General features: G+C 34.1%; 1 protein-coding gene across 11 annotated transcripts in view; it reads right to left on the reverse strand.

Annotated features, from left to right (window-relative positions):
- LOC136041019 (sodium channel protein para-like) overlaps positions 1-26906 on the reverse strand; it is a 592014-nt gene that overhangs the window by 457812 nt on the left and 107296 nt on the right. For all 11 annotated transcript variants that reach the window (XM_065725536.1, XM_065725532.1, XM_065725534.1 and 8 more), the window contains exons 8-9: positions 25949-26012; positions 10867-11011 (exon numbers count right to left, since the gene is read on the reverse strand). In XM_065725536.1, coding sequence (XP_065581608.1) covers positions 10867-11011; positions 25949-26012 — 209 coding nt within the window. The remainder of the gene's footprint in view (positions 1-10866; positions 11012-25948; positions 26013-26906) is intronic.

The raw sequence follows: 26906 nt of genomic DNA on the forward strand, positions 1-26906 counted from the left end.
GGTAATTGCAATACTGTAAGAAAAGACATTAAATTGCGTAAAGAACAAACAACTGGTAGCTACAAAAATATTTGTATGTATTTGTGTATTTATACTTAACTAGACCGTTTTTGAGGCCTGGAATTGCCTATTTTAATTTTTTTGGCAATATTAATGAATTTTCAATATTTTGAGGAAACTATAAACATGTCCACTTCGACTTTTTTTTACAGCAGCTGTCGGATTTCAAGTCGTCCAACGAAAAATGTCTTCGCACCGACGAAGATCTGGTTCGTTCCTGTTTCGGAGTTAAAAAGCTCTTTTTTTGGCCAGTTATACTTTGTTTGAGTAAAACATAATGTTGGTATTTTATTTTTAACAGATATTCATTGATTTTTTTTTATTTAAGAAACTTTCTGGGAAGATGTTAGTGAACTTTCTTCCAGCTTGACATAGAAACAAGAATATACATAGCGATGTCAGTTGGTCCTTTTCTCTGAACATAATTTTCTACCTTCTCCCAGAGGATTTATTGGCAAAAGTCAAAGACGAAAAATGATCTTGTCTGCGTAACCAAACCAAGCTATTCAAACAAAACTAGAAAAATCGCAACTGATCAAGTAAGAATACGAGGCGGATAGATACAGAAACATACAAACATATTATTCCAAAAGAATTCTACGATTGTGGGAAGGATATTCGAAAAACTTGGCAAGTGATCAATTCCGTATTGAAACGTTCTTCTTCGGCTCCTTGAATCCCTCCAAGTCTTGTAGTTGGTAATGTGGCTGTTGAGGGTGTTCAATCTGTTCAAGAAGCCTTTACATCATATTCTGCCTATATTGGGGAAACTACTGCTTATTCAGTCAGGTATTTGCAGTCTCAGCCAGATTACAAACTTTATTTTCACTGCCTTGTCTCGAATCGATGGTGTTGTATCCTGCTTCTGAGGTTGAAGTAGCCAGGATTGTAAATAGCTTCAAAGGTTCTTCGTCGTCTGGCCCTGACTGCATTCCAACTATGGTAGTTAAGTTCATTCTTCCTTCAATTATTTCTCCATTGACGAAGCTTATAGATCTTTCTTTAAGCAATTAGTAATTGTTTTAAAAGCTAGACTATAGAATGATCCATACAATTATCGCCGTATATCTTTGCTGTCTGTTTATATCAACATTTTTGGAAAGACCATCCTTTCCCGTCAACTTATTTTTCAAGAGGCTAAAAGATTTTTTCATGATTTTTAGTTTGGCTGTCATGACAATACATTCTACTGAGCATGCGTGGATAACTCTTCATAATTTTCTTCACACCGCACTTGACTCTGGTTTAATTCCTGCTGCTAAATTCCTGGTTATCCGTAAGGCTTTTGATTCTTTAACACATGATATTCTGCTCTATAAGTTATCACACAATGGTGTTAGAGGACAGGCTCATGCTTCGTTTGATTCCTATTTGTCAGGTAGAACTGCCTTCCTAGGTTCCTTTTCCCGCTTCTCGTCTGAAGTTGATTTTGGTGTTCCTCAAGGCTCTGTTCTTAGACCTTTTCTGTTTTTATTTATGTTAATGACCTTATAGTTATGGTTAAGAAAGAGAAACCTACCGTCTGCTGTCACCTATATCATCCTGAATCTTTCAATGCTAAAAAAAATCCATCACTTTCGCAAGATGAGGACACTCTTGTGGCTTTCACTAAAAACAGTACTATAAGTACTGTAGCAGGAACTGAGTCTGAAATGCTTCCCAAATTAGTGTACCTTTTTGAGAAAGTCCTTCTTTGGTTCGATGCTAATTGCCCCTTCCTAAATGTTGCCAAGTCAAGTTTTTGAATTTTCCCCGTATTTCTCTGACATCTAACTGACATCAAGCTTTCAAGGGGCTCTCTCAGTAGACCTAAGGATCGGTATGATTGACTTCTCGGTAATTCTTCTCGATGAAAATATTTCATTCAAGCACTATAGTCAACTAATATATGTAAAGATATCAAGGAGTCTTGAAATTTTGAGGAAGCTAAAACAATTTTTTCTGGATCAGTTTTGAAAATTCTGTTCTATTGCTTAGTTCAGTCCTACGTGTCTTATTGCCTTACTGTATGGATGTCAACTTTTCCTCTATTTTGAAACCACTATTTAAGTCATATGATAAGACAAGAAGGCTTATACAGGAAACAAATTGTTCTACAATTAATCCAAAAAGCCCACTACTTGATTTGCAGTCTCTCTACTTTTTTTCGTGTGCGTTATTCACTTTTCATCAACTTCATGGCGATGTTCCCACAGCCCTTCAAACTACTTCTTCTTTCATCACTGATAGGTCTATGCATCATTTTCGTAATTGAAGGAATATTGATATTTTATACACTCCATCGGGGAGATCTAACTTTAATGTAGTAATTACTTGTCATATCGTTTGGAACAGCCTACCTGAGTCAGCTCAAGAATGTCACACGCTTGGAATTTTCTAAAGAATTTTTAGAAATTTTTTTAAAGTCTTGATGTTTATGTTTATAATTTTTTTTGGATGGGAGAGGGGGACAGGTGACCCTAGCCTGGGTTAGAAATGTTTTTTGTGAGGGTTGTTGAGTATATATATATATATATATATATATATATATATATATATATATATATATATATATATATATATATATATATATATATATATATATATATATATATATATATATATATATATATGCATAAGTATATTTGGGAGGGGGCATATTAAAATCTTTTATTTTTGGGTCTTTCAATTATTTTTTGTTTGTTTTTTCTTTGGGGGGGGGGGGGGTGGGAGAAATGGTTGAAACACACTATAATTATTTTTTTTAATATCTGTTTCATTTTTGTTTCTCCTCTATGTTTTTCCTGGTCATAGTCTTAAGGAGGGTCTGTGTTGAACTGTTTTTGTTGTAAAATTTTGTGGTTGAATAAACTGATTAATTGATTGATTGATTGCTAAACGGTTTCACCTATACAAATTGTCACAAAGAATGCATGACCGCAAAAGATAGTTCAAGACTAATTTTTTTGACAATAAAAAGCTTAACTCATTCACTATAGTGGTCAGAATTGCAAAGGCAAAAAATTATACAGAAAATATTAAATATCATATTTTTTTTTAATAGATGGTGAACAGCTTTTTATTTTCCTTTTATAGCTGGGTGGTTTTTAAAACTTACTATTTATTTATTAATTATTCTTCTACCATTTTAGTTTCAACAAATTTATTAGATCTTTAAGCCTCACCAGACTTTAGATTGAATTTACGACCATTTCCACTACCTACCTACGACACATAATTGTCAAGGATCCTTTAAATTTCGGGTATTTCTTTGTTCGCAAGTTTATCGAAGCAATCTATTATACACTGGTTCCATGGATCCGCCCACGGCTTATCTTATATGTTCTTTTGAAAACCTGCATTCATACAATCTTTTTGTTTAAATGAAACTCGTAATTCCCTAAAAGTTTCACCTTAATACCCTAAGCGTCATTAGTTACAGTAACTGTAGTGGTAGTCTTGATAGTATGAACATAGTGCCTTCTGGGTAGTTCAAAATCCCCTACAAGCTACCCTTGTCACCTTTTTGAAAGTCCATATGATCATACTTTGTTCTGATTTATTCCAACATCTGCATAAATATCAAACAGTTCGTGGTAACGAACTGTAGTTTGATTCTTTCTCGCAACTCTATTTTTTAAAACAATACAAAACTTTAGCGTAAAGAGTGGGGCGTCGAGGAGGAAAAGCCCCTTTCATATACGGAGTAATTTCTGTTCGTTTTAAGTTTTAATGTCGCTCCTTACTTTCATTTCAAAAAACTTGTTTTTTTTTTATTTAATTTCTTAAAAGCTTTACCTTAATGGCCTTAGCTTGCGCAGTGGCAGTAGTTACTGCAGCAGTAGTAGCAGTATTATTATTTTTATGATTATTATTTATTTTTGACCCACACTATACAAAGGTATAACACGAAGAAAAACGAAGTAACATGAAGAAAAATCACAAAAAAAATACGATGCAAATTAAAAATAGAAATCACAAAGAAACCAGTTACAGAGTGACACATAGAAAAAAAGACACTAAAACAAAAGAGAAAAAAAACCTAAAAGGACGTATTTGTGAAAAATGCGACGTGGGGAGGGTGGCTGCCCGCCAATCACTTTGGATCGTAAAAGAAGGCTACAATATCTGATTTCCAATCAAATGAGCCCTCTCCAGAATTTTGACGACCATACTTTCCCCATGACCCTTCTACGCCCTCGGAGCATAAATTACGAACCTTGTACATAGGGCTGTGGGCGTAGGGGGGTATTCATCCTCAAAGACATAATCTCCAGACCTTTCAACTACGCTGAACAAAACGGCTATGTCAAAATTTTGATTAGATGTGCTTTAGGAATTGATTGGCATGGGGGGAGGCTTGTGGCCCTCAATTACTTTTGAATAATTAAAAGGACGCTAGCCCATTCAATTTCCAACCGAATGAGCCTTTTTTAAAGTTTTTACGGCAACAAATAACCGTCTCAAAATTCCCATCAGGTGTATTTCAAGGAAATATGAGATGCGGTAGGGGGATGTCCACACTTCGGTCACTTTGAATCTTGAAAAGGGCATTGGAATTTATGATTAACAATCCAATGAGACCTATCCCAATTTCCTGAGCCCACCCTTTCTATAAAACTATATATGCCCCCAGGTCATAACTTACAACCCTTATCCCGAGGGGCTGTGTGGGGTTTGTCATCCTCAGAGACATAATTTCCACACATTTTAACTACGTTGAACAAAATGAATATCTCGAATTTTTTTATTGGATGTGCTTGGGGAAATGGTGGGCGGGGGACGGGATTATTTGCCCTCCAATTACTTTCGACTATTAAAAAGGGCATTAGTCCATGCAATTTCCAACCAAATTAACCTTTTTTGAAGTTTTACAACATTCCCTTCAATACAAAGTGCCCTGGTCTAAGAAAACCAACAACAAAAACAACATTGTGCCCACATCGCTCTTTACTTAGGTAGCGCTACAGTGCCACCTATAATAACACGTAAGACTATAGATAACACTCTCTGTTCTAAGGATTCCATGTTATATCTACAAGAGAAAACTATACTTACATGTAAAAACTATAAGTTATAGGTAAATATAACTTACAAGTTATATTTACAATTAGAAAAAAATCTCTCGAGTGCCATATTGAGAGCATGGGGGAAGATTTACCCCTAATGTTAAAAACGATTAACAGTGAGCAAAAAAGGTTTAATTATATGAAGATATTTCCTACTTTTTCTATTATTCTAAAATCAAATGTCTTCGCCCTACTCCAGTGACGTAATTTTGTAAAAATAAGGGGGAAGGGAACGAAGTTGGAGTAACTTTTCCCAAACCAAGTGACAGAAAAATGACAGAAAAACAGAAAAACAGAAAAAAAAACAGAAAAAGTGACAGAAAAACAGAAAAATGAGCCATGTAGTGACAAAAAAGGTAAAAATAAAAAAAAAAGAAATTGACCTGTTTCTGTGGATGCTTGAATTATGTAGTTTTTCCTTGGATTTAACAAGATTTTTGTAGAAACTAAATTTCAGCTGGGAGGGGGGGGGGGGCAAATTGGGGTCTCGAAGGGCAAACTGAGGTCGTGGATGGGCAGTTGCCTTCCTGCCCGTGGCAATTGTGGCCCTGCCCAATCCCCAGACACGCATGGAAGATTCGTTTTCGGTAATAATCCTTTAACCTACACAGCAAAACCGCTTTCACAGTGTCATAACTAACGACTTTCAGTTACGTTATACAATCTTACAAAGGAATTTTGTCCATAACGTAAGCAGTGTCAAGCACATTCGACCGCTACACAAAATTTCGCGCTACATAAAGAAGGTTTTATCCAGGGGGAGAGGGTTGGGAGTTTAACCCCCTCCCCTCCCCCGAAATGTTTGTCCGACTTATATAAACATATAACTTATATAAACTTATATAAAATGAATATAAACAAATTTTTTATATGTAAAAAAATCGTAAAACCGCAGGATAAAATCCCCCCCCCCGAAAAAAAATTACTGGATACGACCCTGAACATAAGGTCATGTAATGTTACGAGAAAAATAGTGGCAATACAATTGAACTTCCAGATGAGTCATTATTAAATTTTGAAAATCGATTGATAAACTTCGCCTGGAAGTCCTTTGACCCCATCTTTTTTACCACAAGTCCCGCTGAAATAACAAATATCTAATGTTTGAATAGTTTTGCTTTTGATGATACTGATAATATTAAGTGAGAATCCTCATGATTGTATGGGTTTTTACGTCAGCATCACGTGAAAGGACTTATTTAAGCGTGGAAAATATACTTAATCATAGCTCAACTACTTCGCATAGAATATTACGTTTTTAGCGTAAAAGTCTCTTAAGGAAAAACTTTAGGATATAAACCCATCATAGGTGGATTATATTATATTAATTTTTTTTATAGAAACAGTCATACAAAATTATCTATATGTCAGGGGTAGAGGACGATCCTATGGGCCTCCCCTCCACATACATGCCAACCAATCAACTCTAAAAATAACTAAACATTTCTGTGGTGAAATTAAGCGAGTAATCCCTTTTTATTTAAGTTACCTAACCCATTTTCTTCTCTATTTAGAAAGCTAAAATGATTATTGTTATGTCTCGCCCTTTAACTGGTTGATGAATCGATTCGCTGTTTAATTAATATGGAGCTTAATCATAAGAATCGTCTGCAGCAGTCTCTCTCTATAAATAACGGATAAGAGAAAAATGCCTATTCTCAGGGATCCTTGTTATCTCTCCTGGGGAAATGGATTTTAGGACGAACGACAAAGGGAAGGAGAGCAACATATTTGCAACAGATCGATATTAGTTACATAAAGTTCCTTCGAAGAATGCATTTTCAAGGAAGAAAATATAGCAAGAAGTTAATACCAAAAACGAGAAAGAATAGACGAGTTACCAAGTCCAATAATCACTGATTATACAAGCCAAGAAAAGAAGAAACCATTATTCAGTAGAGACTTTAAAAAAATTTTAAAAATAGGAAAGGAGAAATAGCATCATTTATTATTGTAAAAATTATATTTATGACCAAAAAATATGTTTCTCACTAAATTGTTTAATGTACAAACACGAGCACGTCGTTAAGTAAAATTTATGGAAAGTGGAAACTTCTTGAAAGGTGTAAAGAGGGAAGCTTTGTGTAGATTGGAAGAGCGTACATAGCTGTGTTGACCTCAGGCGGATTGAGGCTGCAGTGAGTTGTTATTAGTAGTGGCAGTAATGCACAATTGGGGCTATTGAGAAGTAAATACCATAAAATTCTGGAAACAACTTTTAAAAAATGTCAAATACTTACTGATACCATTCCTAAGAGTGTGTTGGTTTAACGTACCCACCCCGTCTAATATATAATATATAGCCCAAACTGCATGTTTCTCACACATTTTATAGCTTCTGGATTTCGCCATCGTTGCCACCTTTGCCCCCACATTTGAACAAGAGTCGTGTTATCAAAAAACGGATTAAAGGACGGAGAAATATAATTCAGGCCCTATATTTGCAGATTAGGGAAGCTGGGCTATAATAATGTGAAAAACAATTACGAGTGATATCAGTGACCGTTTTAGGATTTTTAAAGTTGAGTGCAGAATCTTAAATGGCCCCAATTGTCTATTGATACAAAATTGGTAATGAAACATACCATAGTACTTTAGAAACAAATTTGGGCCATATATTTCCATATTAGGGGGGGGGGAGGGTAAAGTAATAAGTTCTGCATGCCCAATGTGTTAAGTACGATTATTCCGCTTAATATGAAGTAAAAATTGCTTTCTAACTTCAGACTGTCCAAATACTTTACCCCCACCCCCATGTGCAAATATATAGCCCAACTTATATATTTCCATCTATTCAGTCGCTTCTCTTTGTCATGTCCCATGCTAAGCTGAAAGAGACTAACGAAAAAAAAAACAAACAGGTACTACAATGCTTTAATGGATGAACAACTTGGGTGGTCGGTGCTATAGCATACAAGTACTGGTGGAACAACCATGGATACCTTAGAGCAAAAGTGAATTATAATTTTTGTTATCTCATTTTTTTGGGAGGAAGGAGGGCAGGTAATTCTTAAACATAGATTTGTCCCCAGTCTCTTCTATCCATTTATTGATTCAATTTGTTCAAGTACAACCAGTCCTAGTTGCAAACACGTTACTTGAATACATACCACCAAAATTACTTTACTGATCTTTGTTTGTAACAAAATTACCAATCGGTATTCTCCAATTTTAGTTACCTTAAATCTCAATGAGTAGAACAAAGAAGAAAACATTGAAAAAAGGAAATGGGTGTTTGGTATGGTAGGTAAATGGTAAATGGTAGTAAATAGTGATGGTAAATAGTAAATGGTAATGGTAGGTAAATGGTCAGTAGGTAAAAAAAATTAAAATAATTACAGGAGTATTTTGCCAGCATCCAACAAGTCATCTTCAGCGTTGAGAAAGAAAATGTGATAACTACACAATAAAGGAGTAAAATTTAAAAGGAAGAATAAAAGGAAACTATTAAAGTGAACATATACAATTACTGCTCCTTGACACAGACGAAACAAGTAGAATATGCTAATAAAGGCACTACTTTTCTGAACAGCAACAAAGAAACACCTGACTCATGGAGTTCCGTACTTTTTAGAGGAGCTTCTAGATACGTTTGCTCATTTGTTTAAAATAAATTTCGTCCAAGGCATATTCTAAGAGAATTTAAGTTAATTTACAGATGCATTAATTCATCAAGATCAATTTCATGAGCTGTTTAAAATATCAAAATTCAAAAGGGGCGCTGTTTTTAGGTGAGTATTATGTTTTTAGGAGAGTTAATAACGAAAGAAACAAGTTTTAAAAAGCTATAATTACATTTTACATAATTAAATTCTAAGATTATGTTTATTCAAAAAATAACGAAGAATTTTTAGGTAGGGGGGGGGAGGTAAAATCGCAGCCTAATCCTTCTACATGGTCACAATCGTGACTATGTTCTGGAAAAAATGATTAGCTAAGAAACATAATAATATATTAAAAATGTGTACTTTCAAGATAATTTGTTAAATAGAATCCTTTGATTGTCTAGATTATTCATTTTCTTCAATTGTGAATTTAGACTTCACTGGTCCTTCTCATTATATTTCTCACTTGATGGTCCAGTTTGTTCATTTTGAACAATTGTCAATTAACGCTTCTCCCTCCTCAACGTCCCACTCTGTACGCTAAAGTTATTTACTGTTTTATAAAGTAGAATTGAGAAAAAGAGTCAAACTTTAGTGTAAAGAGCGGGACGTTGAGGAGGGAACAGCCCCTTTGATACACGTAGTAATTTCTGTTCGTTTTAAGTTTTAATGTCACTCCTTACTTTCAGTTAAAAAAAACTTGTTTTTTTTTATTTAATTACAAATAAGACCCGTTGTACTTGGTATTTTATACTTAGCTATGTTTCTTTTTTATTTTAGCATCCGCCATCGAAACGACCACTTTTGGGGCCGAAACGATGTAACTCATGCTCTTGAATGCTCATAAATATGATATCTGACACAAATATTTTTCAAAAATTATGATTATTAACAAATTTTAAACTCGTGACCTAACTAGATCGTTTTTTCAGGCCTGAAAATCCCAGGGTGCCAACTTTCCATTTGTATATATATATATGTATATGTATATATATATATATATATATATATATATATATATATATATATATATATATATATATATATATATATATATATACATGTATATATATATATATATGTATATATATATATATATATATATATATATATATATATATATATATATATATATATACATATATATATATATATATATATATATATATATATATATATATATATATATATATATATATATATATATATATATATATATATATATATATTATGTATATATATATATATATATATATATATATATATATATATATATATATATATATATATATATATATATTATATATGGTGAGGCCTTGTGTTGGGTTGTTGCCTCTGAATTATTTGTCTTTTTTTATTGTTTTTAATTTTGGTAAATGACGACTTTACTAACGACACGACTGCCTGTCCGTGAACTATTCTTTATGGTTGATTGTGCATGGCTTTGCTATGATTAAAGGATGAGTAGGGTTAAGGCCTCATTCAAGTACTGATCTATATTAATTGCTAATGTAGGAAAACAAGTCTTGCTTTTCTCCTTCTGTCTTCCTTTTTTTTATGTATTTGTGGTGTTGCATTGGTGATTTCTTTTTCATTACAAATATATATATATATATATATATATATATATATATATATATATATATATATATATATATATATATATATATATATATATATATTTATGTATATATATATATATATATAACATATATATTATATATATATATATAATATATATGTATAATGTATATATATATATATATATATATATATATATATATATATATATATATATATATATATATATATATATATATATATATATATATATATATATATATATATATATTTATATCCCAGGCTACCAATGTTCAAAAAAAAAAATATACAGGCTTTTTTGAGGAAGAGCATATTCATATATGCATACACAGTTACTTGTTTAAATTGAGGAGAGATACCTAACATAATATCAATTCTCTCCGTCCGAATACCTAGTAGTTCTTCGAAAGCGAATATCTTTAAATCTGAACAAAGCAAAAACAAATACTTACATAATAAAATATACACATTAATACACAAAATAATATACAATTTAATACGCAGTTAATACACAATTCAATGCATAGATTAACACACAAAATGATACTTACACATTGGTACAAATTTTCCCAGTAGTCCTGCGTCATTAATCGGAAAGCCGAAAGAAGCGCCCATCCAAAGCTATCAAAGCTGGTGTAATTATAATTAGGATTATCGCCGTATCCTTGCAGACAAGTATAGTTTTCCGGACATGGGCTGCAAGAATAAGCCTATATTAGAAAAAGATTTGATAGATGATATTACGTTGACAGATGGCAAATCCTACATGCTCAATTTGGATTAAGGGCAATTTATTTGCCCATTTTACATGCTATCGTAACGACCAAAAATATGATTTCGGATTTCTGTACTTTAAACGAGCAAAGAATCCAGTTTATAGTAATTTAGACATCTTCAAACTCCTCAGAATTCTAACTCGTGATTGCAAAAGTAGAGCAAATTAGACCTTCGGCGGGGTAAAATAAATCAAAGGAAAAACACCCTTGGACGAGATCAGCCCTCCCCTGAGAAGCTCTACCACACTAAGCCATTCGAGGCCAATACAACTTATTAGTCTTGTCTTTTACCCCATTTTGCTCAGAACTGTGCTCTTTCCTAGCGGAATCAAGTCCCGCTTCTTTCTTACGGCTTGTTCTTATCCCATTCATGGGTAACCTGGTTTTGTTTTACGTCAACTTGATTTTGGAAAAATATAATTTTTGACCCCTTCATCCGTAATAAAAATTATAAGCTTATTGATGAGGATAGAAAAAGTAAATTAGTCAATTAGCATTAAAATTAAAATCAATTGACTTTTAAAATTAATCAACGTTAAAACTTAACTCGGATATTTAGAATTTAATTTTAAAATTCAAAATCAATACGCCTATACGAGCTGTGGAGCTTGTACAAGCTTATACAACCGGCATAGTCGAGTCCTCGGGCTATTGATCTTGAATTACCAGTACTAAATGCATACCCCAACTTAAAACAGATTATTAAACAGTTTGCAGTAACAAAGTCAAAGCAAGGAGTGACTCGGCCCAACAGTAACTGAAATTCTAAAAAATGGAATATGCGTGTTTATTGTAAAAAAGACTTTAGCAGCGGTGATCACATAGAACCAACGGCCATAGAAGATCGAGAGAGGGCTCATTCGGACCGAAATAAAAGGTTCTATTGCCCACTTTTTGCAACCAAAAAGACTAGAGGGCAACTAGCCCCCCTCCCACACCCCTTTTTCCCCCCAAGTCATCCGATCAAGATGTTGAGAAAACCATTTTGTTATGAAACTAATGAAATTTGTCCATTATTTAAATATATTGTGTGTTATTGGGAAGTATACAATTTTTTTGGATGGGAAGATGGAGATTTTTTGTGTTTAAAAAATTCGCCATAATTCCTGTACGAAACTCTTTTTGTTTGTCTTACTTTCTATTTGACGACTAAATTTTACATATGGAGATATTCCGGTGGATTTTTTCAGAGGGAAATTTTCAGTGTGTTTGGAATTGTTTGGAAGACTTTTCCATGTGTGTGTATGTGTGGGGAGGAGGGGGGTTACCACGTAGGAAAATTCCCACAGGGAAATTCACCATTGGGGTTAGTATTTCCGGGGAAAATTTTCCATTGAGAGGAATTTACGGCGTGTTTTGAGAAACTATCAGAAACTTAATTAAAAAACCAACCTTTTTCAAATGAAAGTAGGCTAAGAAGAATTTTCCGGCCTAACTCTCCGTAGAAAGTTTTCTGAGGGGTATTTTTTTTTAGTGAGGATGGAATTAACTGGGATAATTTTTTGGGGGGAGGGTGAGATTTTAAGTGAGCTCGGCTGTATATGAGCCGTTTCCTCAATGGTCACTCCAGAATACAAAGCGGGCTTCCGATCTAATAGATCGACAATTGATCAGACATTACTGCCCGGCAGATCATGGGAAAGTACAGTGAACTTGACCGAAACATCTACCACCTTTTCATACACTTTAAACAAGCTTTCAATCAAACAGTTCGTGGTAAAGAACTGTAGTAAGGAGCGACCTGGCTCAATAGTAACCAAAACTCTAAAAAACGGGATTTTGATATCAACAGATGCATCAAAAACAGTGAATTTTTATAGAATCGCATTTTAATGCTGATTTTAATTATATGAGTTTCATCAAGTTTAGTCTTACTCATCAAAAGTTAAGAGCCTGAGAAAATTTGCCTTATTTTAGAAAATAGGAAGAAACAACCCGTAAAAGTCATAGAATCTTAACGAAAGTCACACTATCAGATTCAACGTATCAGAGAACCCTAATGTATAAGTTTCAAGCTCTTATCTACAAAAATTTGGAATGTATTTTTTGCCAGAAGGTAGATCACGGATGCGTGTTTATTTGTTTGTTTGTTTGTTGTTTTTTTTTTCAGGGGTGATCGTATCGACCCAGGGGTCCTAGAATCTTGCAATAGGGCTCATTCTAATGGAAATGAAAAGTTCTAGTACCTTTTTAAAATGACCAAAGATTGGAGGGGACTTAGGCCCCCTCCCACGCTAATTATTTTCCCAAAGTCACCGGATCCATTTTCTGAGATGGCCATTTTATTCAGCGTAGTCGAAAAACCTTATATCAATATCTTTTGGGACGATTTACTCCCCCACAGTCCCCGTGGGAGGGGCTACAAGTTACAAACTTTGACCAGTGCTTACATATAGTACGAAAACAAAGAAAGGGACTAACAAATGAAAAGAGAAAAAACAAATAGGTGGAAAAACGAGGATTTTATCAGCCAGTAGCTAAATATGAAAAACAAGCAAATATTTTGACAAAGACCTCCGTCAAGTCGTCCTCAGTGCTCAAAAAAAAAAAGAAACAAAGAAGAAAACAACAGCAAAATCTAACCTTTATAAGTGAACTACACGAGAGGAAGAAAGACACTGACTCGATTAACAAAAACCAAGTTTAAATCAATGAAAGAGAAGTTACCAATTAGATTGAATAAGTATCCTTTGCCTTGCAACAGATTTCGCCTGTCTACAATTTCGGTTTTCATTAGATATGCGGACAGGTTGTCTTAAATTAGACTGGCCGAAAGTATTCATAGAGTCTTTTAATATTAAATTATTATAAATTGGCGACTTGGCGGATGTCCTTGTCGAAATATTTGCTTGTTTTTCATATTTAGCTACTGGCTGATAAATCCTCGTTTTTTCACCTATTTGTTTTTTCTCTTTTCATTTTTATTCCCTTTCTTTGTTTTCATACGTCATGCATAGCCAGTATGGTCTCAGAACTTATTTACATATAGTACTGGTTATTTGGAAATGTAGAGACGTTTTCAGGGGAATTTTAGGTTGGGGGGTTGAGAAGAGGGGGATATGTTAGGGGAACTTTCCTTGGAGGAATATATCGAGGGGGAAGAAAATTTCCATGAAGGGAATGCAGGATTTTCTATTATTATTTGAAAAAAAACGATGAAAAAATTAATATGAAAAAGTTTTTTCAACTGAAAGTAAGGAGCAGAGTTAAAACTTAAAACGAACAGAAATTATTACATAAATGATGGGCTCACCTCCTCCTAATACCTCGCTCTTTACGCTAAAGTATTTTTAGTAATCTCAACTATTTATTCTACGGCTTTTGTGATTCAGGGGTCATTCTTAAGAAATTGGGACAAAATTTTAGCTTTAGTTTAAAAAGCGAGGTACTGACGAGGGGGTGAACCCCCTCATATACGTAATAAAACATGAGAATACAGAAGTTTGTTACGTAAGCTAATTTTTAAGTTACGTGTATCTTTTACTAATAAAAATATTTGTAAAAAATTAAAAGTTCTAGTTGCCTTTTTAAGTAACCAAAAAATCGGAGGGCAACTAGTCCTCCTCCCCCGCTCCTTTTTTTCTGAAAATCATTCGATCAAAACTATGAGAAAGCCATTTAGCCAAAAAATAGATGTGCAAATTTCGTTTTAATTATTCATCTGCGGAGAGCCAAAATCAAAACATGTATTGATTCAAAAACGTTCAGAAATTAAATAAAAAAAAAAAACAAGTTTTTTTTAACGGGAAGTAAGGAGCGACATTAAAAATTAAAACGAACAGAAATTACTTCGTATGTGAAGGGGGATGCTTCCTCATCAACGCCTCGCTCTTTGCGCTAAAGGTTTTTACTGTTTTAAAAAGTAGAGTTTAAGAGAAAGAGTCAAACTTTAGCGTAAAGAGCGGGGCGTTGATGAGGAAGCAGCCCCTTTCACATACGAAGTAATTTCTGTTCTTTTAAGTTTTAGTGTCGCTCCTTAATTTCCGTTAAAAAAACTTGTTTTTTTTATTATTTAATCTCATATAAAGAGATGGTCTATGGTACATACTTCTTAATTTTAACATCCCATCCGACCTGATCTCTCTGATCAAGGCATGTATAAGAAGTTCAGAAGCCACGTCATGACCGGAGAACAACTTACCGAAAGCTTGAAAACCTTTACCGGAGTGCTACAAGGTTGCCTACTATCGTCGAAGCTGCTCACTCTTCTCATTCGTGCAGCCCTTTCACTCACAGAAAACCCGTCCAGCGCCCTTGTCGGAGGAGTAATGACAGATAAACTAGCATACCGATGACATAGACCTAATAGCCGAGTCACTTCAAGACCTCCGATCCCAGACTAACAGTGTAGATTTATCCACCAGCCTCTTCGGGATAGCCATCAACACCTCAAAAACGAAAGCCATGCGCTGTTTACACGAGCCCAATTCGCAGGTAAATCTCAGTCTTCAACTTGGTGGAGATATCATTGAGTGGGTGAAAGACTTTATCTACCTAGGAGGCTTACTTACTTCTGATGCCGACCAACTCAAAGACATCAAGAGACGTCTGCCACTTCTTAACTCTAGTTTTAAAGCCATGTTCTGGAGGAATAAGAATTTACCAACAACTCCCAAGCTCCTCCATAATCTGAAATTCAAACTCACAAAACTGGATGAGATAAAACTACAGCAACTCAAGTGGCTAGGACATACTCAACGCATGGCTATAACTCGTCTTCCAAAGAAAGCCTTCGATGAGTACACGGTTTTCGACCCAGAGGTAGCCCCAAAGAGATGGGAAGAAAAATTTGACCCTATAATCTGCCACAACTCCGCCGCTTTGCCACCAAGAGAAGCACCTACAGCAGATATATCAATGAACTGCTTAAAGAAGAAGCCCCAAAAAGGCCCTTGAGGACGTACGAGACTTAAGTCAAAGAAGTCAAGTAAGTCAAGACATCGCACCATAGCAAAGTGTCTACTTCTACCGTTTGAAATCGTAAGACCTAAGTTTCAGACCGGTTGTCGGTTTGAATAAATCCACTTGATATAAAAATGCAAGAATACCAATAAAAATAACAAAAACGCAATTATAAAATAGTAATAAAAACAAATCAGTTTAAAATATGAATTAAAAATAAATGAAGTAGATAAAAAAAAAAAAAAATACAAAAATCAACTTAAATATCACTTTGCGTCTTTTGAAGTAATGCATCTGACTTATTTCCACCTCATTTCAGCAATCGTTATTTTTACAATTCCAGTCAATTAAAGCAGCATACCTATGTCACAATCCACATTTCAGATTGGTTTACAAAAATCTTCAATCTATGAATAAAAGGATATGTCTATCCCTATACTATCCCTTTTCAATGCACACGCAACTAAATAGAATTCATCGCATTGCTTAGCAACTCGTGTCCAAATACAAATAAGGCCATAAGAAGCCAAATCATACGGCTAGATGCAATCTTTAATGAAAATTATTTTTCCCCAGGATACAATGAGAAAATACTTAAGCAGTGGTGGCAATCCACGAAAATCTACGGGAGTAGGATAACAATTAATTTTCAAAGTCTAGGGGGGTCAATTTTGTTGTTGTTTTTCTCTAATCTGATGAAAATACCGAAAAAGATATTTTCAACGAAAACACTAAAAAAAGGAATTTTGAAAATCTTGGGTCGACGATGGGAAAAATCTAGGGCGGCTGAGCAAATACCACCCTGGTCCCTCCCAATTGTCACCACTGAGCTTCAGCACAAAATATTAGTTTATTAGGTTGAGAATATACAGGTTGATGATGGTGATGATAATATAGGCCTAGGGTAAGGAATAATAAAATATAGAGATAATAGATTCGATATATCATGGAGGATCTAATCCTTTTCATACGTGTTTACGGAAACGTTTGTGTTTATAGATTTAAAGGGTAACATGGAAACTTCCAGCAAGCAGAAATGACTCCCTCTAAGAGGGAGAACTCTCCCTTTTTGCCATAAACAAAGCATAATAATTTTAGTTTTTCAATTACAAAATAAGGTAGATAAGGACTGTTCTCACGCTAGTGAAAAAGGAGCATAATTCATGAAATGATGCACCCCGATTTACAAAAATCCATAGATAGAAAACACAATAATTAGAACAGAAACTGAAAGAGAAAACTAATTTAGAAACAAATATATGAATAAAAAATTAAAATAGTAGTAAAAGATTTTCTTCTTGAAAACAGTTAAAAGTCACTAGCCTGTATAGAAAGTGATTGTTAAAATTATATTTTGGAGAACAATAAAAAAGAAGAATAAATCTTAGGATAAGTAGGAGAATAAAATAAGGATAAACACAACAAGAGAAGAAGGGTATGACCAAAAATGAAATACGAAGGGAGAAAGAAGAAAATAAAAAGAATAAGTGTGAAGAGGAAGATATGTAAAACCAAAAAGGAAAAAATGATAAATCTAGAGATTAGTAGGGGAATAAAATAAGGATAATTATGAATGAAAAAAGAAGGACATGAATAAAGATAAAATACAAAGGGAAGAATAAAGGAGATTATTCTCTCCTACAAAGGAGAGAATAAAAAGAATAAGTAAGAAGAAGGATATACAAAAATTAGAAAGGATGCACAAAAAGGATAAATTGGAGGATAAATAAAAATTATAGAATAAAATCACTAACAGTGATGTTATATGTTAGGCCTAGAAGCATCCTTGTCTTTTTCGTAAATAAAGCGACGAAGGTATGCTCCGTACTTTGTTCAGCCATCCATAGCTTTCGAACATGATTATTAACATATATGGCGATCTGCATGTATGTGTCTTAACTTCAATTTCCGATATATATAGTGCATCTTATTATTCATCCTTGATAATTTTTTATTATTGAGCATCTCATTCTATGTAATTCCTATTATATGAGCGTCTTATTATTCAGCTTAGTAAAATGATCCCAATTCCTAACACCCCTAATTTTTGTTGTTGCCTATTTTTCTCTTCTCCCTTTTCAGTTTTTTTTCGGGGATTTAGCATTGGCTTTGTGTTATTTTAATGATTTTGTGTGTGTATTAATAGTTTTCATTGTAATTATTACTATTACTACATATTTTTCTGGTCAGACTTTCATATTGACAAATGGTAGACTTCATTTGTCTATGTTCCTTCAATTATCTAATTTTAAATGAATTAATCCCAGCACTTTATTTTGTCATTTCGTATTTTTCTAACGTTTTTTTCTATTAATTTTTAATTTGTCGTTACAACCTCTAAATCTGACATGGCTCAGTATATTCCGATTGTCTCATTATTTTTAAATTTCCTACATATTGAAAAATTCACATTGACAATATATTGTGTCTTAGAAACTTTATTCAATATGCTTAAAAATACAAACAAACAGACATAAGAGCTAAGAGCTCATATGGCACTTGTGACGAGGCCAGAAGTACCAAGAGCCAAGAGCTCATATGGTATGAGGGAAAAAAATCAAAAGGGGTATAGAAGGGAAAAAAGTCAAAAGGTGAAAAAAAGCAAAAACATTAGAAGAAAAATAAAAAAGGGATTAAAAACTAAAAAAAAGTATAAAGAAAAAAAGAAAAAAAATGGAAAAAAATAAAAAACTAAAAAAAAGAAAAACTAAAAAAGAAAAAAACTAAAAAAACTAAAAAAACATAAATAAAAAAGAAAAACACTAAAAAAACAACTAAAATTACATTTGTTTGTATCAATTATAAAAAACAAGAGCTAAGAGCTCATATGGCACTTGTGACGAGGCATGAAGAGCTAAGAGCCAAGATATCATATGGTATGAGCTCTAACAAAATTCTATGAATCAATAGATTGATTTAAAAGGAAAATAGGAGGCTTAATACCGGTCAGGATTTAAAATAAGAAATCTGGTTCACGATATCCTTCTAAATATCAAAATTCATTAAGATCCGATCACCCACTCGTAAGTTAAAAGTACCTCATTTTTTCTAATTTTTCCTCTCCCTTCAGCCCCCCAGATGGTTGAATCAGGGAAAACGACTTTATCAAGTCAATTTGTGCATCTCACTGACCTACCTACCAAATTTTATCGTCCTAGCACGTCCAGAAGCACCAAACTCGCTAAAGCACTGAACCCCACCCCCTAGCTCCCCCAAAGAGAGCGAATCTAGTACGGTTACGTCAATCACGTATCTACGACATTTGCTGATTCTACACACCAAACTTCATCCCTATTCCTCCACTCTAAGCATTTTTCCAGATTTCTGATTTTCCCCTCCAATTCCCCCAATGTCAACAGATCTGGTCGGGATTTGATATAAGAGCTCTGAGACATGAGTTCCTTCTAAATATAAAATTTCATTAAGATCCGGTCACCCGTTCTTATGTTAAAAATGCCTCAATTTGTCTAATTTTTCAAACCCCCAGCTCCTGCAAAGAGAACGGATCCGTTCCAATTATGTCAATCACGTATCTGGAACTTGTGACTATTCTTCTCATCAAGTTTCATACCGATCTCTCCACTCTAAGCGTTTGCCAAGAATTCTGTTTTCCCCCTCCAACCCCCTATGTCACCCGGATCCAATTCGAGCCGGAAATAGAGCATCTGATACATAAGATCCTTCTATATATCAAGTTTCATTAAGATCCGATCACCTATTCTTAAGATATAGATACCCCAATTTTCACGTTTTCCAAGAATTCCGGTTTCCCCCTCCAACTCCCCCAATGTCACAGAATCTGGTCGGAATTCAAAATAAGAGCTCTAAAGCACAAGATCCTTCAAGATATCAATTTTCATTAAGATCTGATCATCCGTCCGTAAGTTACAAGTACCTCATTTTTTCTAATTTTTCCGAATTATTCCCCCCCCCCCCAACTCCACCAAAGAGAGCGGATCCGGTCCATTTATGTCAGTCACGTAGCTTGGACTTGTTTTTATTCTTCCCATCCAGTTTCATCCTGATCTCACCGCTTTAAGTATTTTCTAAGATTTCCGCCCCCCCAACTGTCCCCGCCCAATGACGCTGGATCCAGTTGGGATTTAAAATAAGAGATCATGGTTACGAGGTCCTTCTAAATATGAAGTTTCATGAAGATCCGATCACTCCTTCGTAAGTTAAAAATACGTCATTTTTTCTAATTTTTCACAACTATTCCCCCCCCCAACTTCCCCAAATAGAGCGGATCCGTTCCGATTATGTCAATCACGTATCTAGGACTTCTGCTAATTTTTCCCACCAATTTTCATCCCGATCCCTCCACTTTAAGCGTTTTCCAAGATTTTGGGTTCCCCCAAACTCCCCTCAATGTCACCAGATCCGGTCGAGATTTAAAATAAGAGCTTTGAGACACAATAACCTTCTAAATATCAATTTTCATTGAGATCCGATAACCCCTTTGTAAGTTAAAAATACAACATTTTTTCTAATTTTTCAGAATTACCCCCCTCCCCCAACTACCCCAAAGAGAGCGGATACGTTCCGGTTATGTCAATCACGTATCTAGGACTTGTACTTGTTTTTCCCACCGAATTCTGTCCCGATCCCTCCACTCTAAGCGTTTTCCAACATTTTAGGTTTCCCCCCGAACTCCCCCCGGTGTCACCAGATCCGGTCGGGATTTAAAATAAGAGCTCTGAGACACAATATCCTTCCAAAAATCAAATTTCATTGAGACCTGATCACCCGTTTAGAAGTTAAAAATACCTCATTTTTTCTAATTTTTCCGATTCAACCGTCGCTCCACTCCCCCCTCCCGCAGATGGATGAGTTGGGGAATCAACAATTTATAATTTAATCTGTTCCTGATACGCCTGCCAAATTTCGTCGTCCTAGCTTCGCTGGAAGTGCCTAAAGTAGCAAAACCGGGACAGACAGACCGACAGAATTAGCGATCGCTATATGTCACTTGATAGATACCAAGTGCCATAAAAAACATTTAACCCCAACAGGGAGCAGAGTTTGTAAGGTTAGGTGTGTAAATAATAGGGCATACGCGTAAATAATATGAGATATTGACAGTATTATTCTGACATTCCTTACAACAAAACCACAGCTTAGATATACAATACAGTTATGAAAACTCGATTTATTTTTGGGAAATAGTGCGCGGTAGCGATGCCAGCGGCTGAAGACAGGAAACTGGCAGTCTGAATCTAAAAGATCGGAGCAATTGAACAAATTAAACAAAATTGCGTTCCCGCCTATGGTGTTGTAGTACGATCTAGGAGGTGCCAAGTTCAGAGCTCTATACCAAAAGCTTCTCATGGGCAAGATAGGAGCTTTCATTACTCTATTCTATATCTAAGCTGTGAACAAAAAAATGAAAAAGAGAAAACTTTTCCATGCCTTATTGTCTTATTGTGCTTTAATTGGTTTATGTTCTGACTTTTTTTTTTAGCCAGTCATATGATTCCTTAAAACGTATATCGGAAAAGTAAGCCAAATAGCCCTTTCTGTTTCATCCGTTGCTGTATAGCCTTGTTATTATATTTTAAGCCAGTAAAAAGAAGATAGTTCTGCATAATGAACGCATCATATTCAAAACCTGATTGATTCTTTGTATGAAATATTAAGACAGTAAACAGAAAGAAAAGTTTTTTAGTCACTATATTTTTTTACGAGTAAGCTATCTTTTTCTCTGTGGAATCGTTTGACAAAAAGAAAATCAATACCAGTTACCCCCCCCACCAAAAGTCAGTTTTTTTCCCTTTACCTATTATATTTAATTCTATTTTTTTCATTAGTTTAAAAAGTAATAAGTTTTAAAAAGTATACTTTTTCAAACTGAATTAATAAGTGACATTACTACTTGAAAAAAAAACATGAATTACCCTAATTAGGAAGCAAAATACCAATTTTATTGTTTAAAGTGAATGCAACTGATTAAGTTTTCAATGCACTGCGGTAACAAAGTTAAAGTAATTACGTCAATTATGTTTCAAGTGCGGCTCCTCTTGTATACCCCCCTCCTCACATTTAAAATATATTCAATTTGTTTTATTTTATGGTCACTTTTTCCTTCTGTTAAAAATCTTGATTCTTAAAGTTTTATTTGTTCTTTTCTGAATCAACTTCGAAGTTATTCTAAAAAATAGCGTGGCTACCTTATACGTTAAACCACGTTATGAATTAGGTATCGAGTCTTTTGGAACTGCATTCTGGATATACTACACCAATAATAAAGTTTCTTTAATACCAGGCAGATGCTTGAAAACCGTGTTTTAATTAGGATAGAAAACGCTGACTAGAATTCAGATATCTCAGATTTTATCCCAAATTTAAGAGCGAAGTGGTAGAATTTACGAATAAAGAGAATTTTATTTGTTACCTTTAAAATGTATGATTTTTTGACTTCACTCAAGAAACAGATGACATATTTGGAAATTATTCATATAATTAAATATTAATTATTATACAGAATTACAATAATTTCCTGCTAAATTACCATTAGGTATTTCTTCGCTATGTATTATGTTTCTGTGTGCTTTTTAATTTGTTCTGTTGGTGATTTCTTTATTTTTCATAAATGTTTGTGTGTATATGGCTCTTGTGCTTTTGAAATTCACGACCTATCCATCTATCGATCTATTTGAAAATTATATTGATCACTAGTTGAGCTGGAAAGCCCGCCCTGTTGACAATAGACCTTAGAGCCTTGAGCCAGAAAATGGTGGGAGAAAGATCAAACTTAGCTCAAAATAAGATCATGTGCCAATGTAAGGCAGTAATTCACAAAATATTATAGTACAGTGTAGTGATTTAAGCCAACCCAATCCTAATTCCGACACATCCTTATAGAAGGGTACGAAATCTTGCCCGCCTAATGCTCACATCACCTTGCAATGGAACTATCACATCTTCCATTGAACTATGTGTAGGACTTCAACCTATAAAAAGTTTATAGAGAAAGAAGCAATAAAAAGTACTATCAGACAACTCACTACTGCTGATATTATCATATCATATAATATGATAGTATCCTGGTGATAAAACTAACAAGGGAATTATTGAATGTCATAAAAAAGGGAAAGAAATAATTTTGAATATCGCACTGCTCCACCGAAATAATTTAATAATCAGCCACGTAGATGGCTCACAGAGCCATGGAAATTCAGGGGTAGGAGCAGTAATGCACCAAAGGTATCCCTAACCTCAAGGAAGAGATCAAACGTCGTCACTAGGGAGAATTTTCAACAACTTACTTGAATGAAATGTTTGGGATAGAACTGGAGCTAAAAAACTGGAGCATTTCAAAAGTAGTGTTTGGAAAATCTGTATCATATCACGCTCACCAAGTATGTCTTAAGGCTCTTGAGAATATTAAAAACAGACAAAAAATTGAAGTTAAATCCAATGAAGCCTTAAACAAACTAGCATCAAGAGGTTGCTGTGTTACATATGGACCGTGAGACATTCTGGGGTCACGGGTATCGTCTTTGCAGATGGAGCATCTAAGGCTGGTGCATCAATGACTAGTTATCGACCGGAACTTTTCATTCTCATCTCTCAGAGTTACTAGAAAGCTGCTACGATGAGATTGTCCCTTGAGAGTATGCAACCGACTATGCACATAATAATGGATATAAGGAAATGGATATATATAGGATATAAGGAAACTAAAGAAGTGATTGTTCACTTAATATAAAAAAATGAATTCGAAGTAAATTATAATAAAAAGAACGATGAAATGGAAGGATGGCATTAATATATCGTCTATAAGAAATTACCGTTTATTTAAGGCAGTGTATGCAATGAGATGTACGGTGAGCATGTCTTGTATTAAATAAAAAAAGCAAGTTTTTTTAAATGAAAGTGAGGAGCAACATTAAAACTTAAAATGAACAGAAATTACTCCGTATATGATAGGGGCTTTTCCTCCTCAACGCCTCGCTCTTTACGCTAAAGTTTGACTGTTTCTCTGAACTCTATTTTTAATACAGTAAAAAACTTTAGCGTAAAGAGCGAGGCGTTAAGGAGGAAAAGCCTCTTTCATATACGGAGTAATTTCTGTTCGTTTTAAGTTTTAATGTTGCTCCTTACTTTCATTTAAAAAAACTTGTTTTTTGTATTTAATTTCTGGACGTTTTTGAATTAATGCAAGTTTTGATCTTGGCTCTCCACACATAAATAATTAAAACAGAATTTGTATATTAATTAAATGCAATTAATCGGAAGATTTTGAGAAAAAAGAAGCGAGGGAGGAGGCCTAGTTGCCCTCCAAGTTTTTGATTACTTAAAAAAGCAACTAGAACTTTTAATTTTTTACAAACGTTTTCATTGGTAAAATATATACGTAACTTACGAATTAACTTACGTAACGAACTTCTATATTCGTAGGTTTTTATTGCGTATATGAGGGGATTCAACCCTTGTCGATACCTCGCTCTTTACACTAAAGCTTAAATTTTGTCCCAATTCCTTAAAAATGACCTCTGAATTACAAAGGCCTTAGAATAAATAGTTGAATAAATAGCTTAAAGAGTGAGGTATAACGAGGAGGTAAACCCCTCATATGCGTAATAATTTTTGTCCGTTTTGTTTTAATGCTGCTCCTTACTTTCAGTAGAAAAAACTTTTCATATTTATTTTTTCATTGTTTTTTCAAATAATGCTAGAAAATCCTGCGCCCCCTTCATTGAAATTCTCTTCCCCCATGAGAAGTTTCTTCATAAAAATATCCTCCCACGTAGCCCCCCCCCCTCAACTCTCCCCACTAAACCAAAAAAAAATCCCCCTGAAAACGTCTGTACACTTCCCAGTAACCATTACTATATGTAAACACAGGTCAAAGTTTGTAACTTGCAGCCCCTCCCACGGGGACTGCGGGGGAGTAAGTCGTCCCTAAAGACATAGTTATTAGGTTTTTCGACTGTGGTGAATAACATGGCTATCTCAGAATTTTGATCCGGTGACTTTGGGGAAAAAATGAGCGTGGGAGTGGGCCTAGGTGCCCTCCAATTTTTTTGATCACTTAAAAAGGGCACTAAAACTTTTAATTTCTGTTAGAATGAGCCCTCTTGCGATATTATAGGACCACTCAGTCGATATGATCACCCCTGGAAAAAAAAAAAATAAACACGCATCCGTGATCTGTCTTCTGGCAAAAAATGCGAAATTCCACATTTTTGTAGATAGGAGCTTGAAACTTCTACAATGAGGTTCTCTGATACGCTGTATCTGCTGGTGTGATTTTCGTTAAGATTGTATGACCTTTAGGGGGTGTTTCTCCCTATTTTCTAAAATGAGGCAAATTTTCTCAGGCTCGTAACTTTTGATGGGTAAGACTAATCTTGATGAAACTTATATATTTAAAATCAGAATTAAAATGCGATCATTTTGGTGTAAATATTGGTATAAAAATTCCATTTTTTAGAGTTTTGATTACTATTGAGCCGGGTCGCTCCTTACTACAGTTCGTTACCACGAACTATTTGACTAGCCGATTTCAAATGTTAGTGTTTTATTTTACTAAAGCCTTTATCAACGGATAAAAAAAAAAAAAAATCGACTTCACTTCAGTCAGCATTTATCAACGGAAAAAAGCAAATTGCGTTAAATTAAACAAAACATATAAAGAAAAGTAAAATAAAAACAAAAACAGTAAACAAAATGTGAGTTTGGTTTATTGAGTTTGTTTTTGTTGTTCTTTTCTCTATATATTTTGTTTACTTTAGCTAAATTCATTTAGCCAACCATTATTTTTTCCAGTGACAGAGTATTCCTGGAGTGAAATCAAAATATGAGGATTTCTTTATTATTTATAGTTTTTTACTTTTTTATTTTGTCCATTACTTTATTTAAAGTATTATACCTATTAAATATTATCTTCATTAATTCAACCGCTTTAAGTTGTTGGGAAGAGATTAGGGTAAATTGAGGTAATTGGACTTACCCAGCTCCTGAGGAATTTCCACACAACGGATGGAGTTGCAGGTCAGCATCGTAAAACCAATTGGCTGAAATACAAAACAATAATTATATCTGTTTTTATTGGAAGTTTTTATACTGCTTAAAATTGTATTGCACCTTCCATTGCACTACGTATTTTTATTTTGTACTAATCTTAGCGTCAACATGAGCATTATTTTTAATTATATAGTAAATTAAATTACGGTATAAAACAACAATAATACATCCTTCCTCAAGGCTGTAACCAGGGGTACTAGGGGATTCCCCCACCTAAATGTCTCTCCAACTGGTAAAAAAGTAACAAAAATGAATATAAACAAACTTTCGATGCTTTTTTAATGTTTTTGCTCGTTTTGAGTTTGATCCGGCTATTTAGTGTAATTTCTGTTCGTTTTGAGTTTTATTTATTTATTGATTGTGATTTGTGGTAGATTTACTCTTGGAAGATTTGTCTCTCTTTCTCTCAACTCTACTTTTTAAAACCATAACAAACTTTAGCGTAAAGAGCGGGGCGTTGATGAGGAAGCAGCCCCTGTCGTATACGAAGTAATTTCTGTTCGTTTGAAGTTTTAATGTCGCTCCTTACTTTCAGTTAAAAAAAAAACTTGTTTTTTTTATTTAATTTCTGAACGTTTTTGAATCAATGCATGTTTTGATTTTGGCTCTCCGCAGATGAATAATTAAAACGAAATTTGTATAATTTTTTTTTTTTTTTTTGGTTAAATGGCTTTCTCATAGATTTGATCGAGTGATTTTGAGAAAAAAAGGAGCGAAAGAGGACTCCTTGTTTCCCTCCGATTTTTTGGTTACTTAAAAAGGCAACTAGAACTTTTAATTTTTAACGAACGTTTTTATTAGTAAAAGATATACGTAACTTACAAATTAGCTTAGGTAACGAACTTTTGCATTCTCATGTTTTTATTATGTATATGAGAGGGTTT

Source organism: Artemia franciscana, chromosome 21 (genome assembly GCF_032884065.1).
Source record: "Artemia franciscana chromosome 21, ASM3288406v1, whole genome shotgun sequence".
Lineage (NCBI taxonomy): Eukaryota > Metazoa > Arthropoda > Branchiopoda > Anostraca > Artemiidae > Artemia > Artemia franciscana.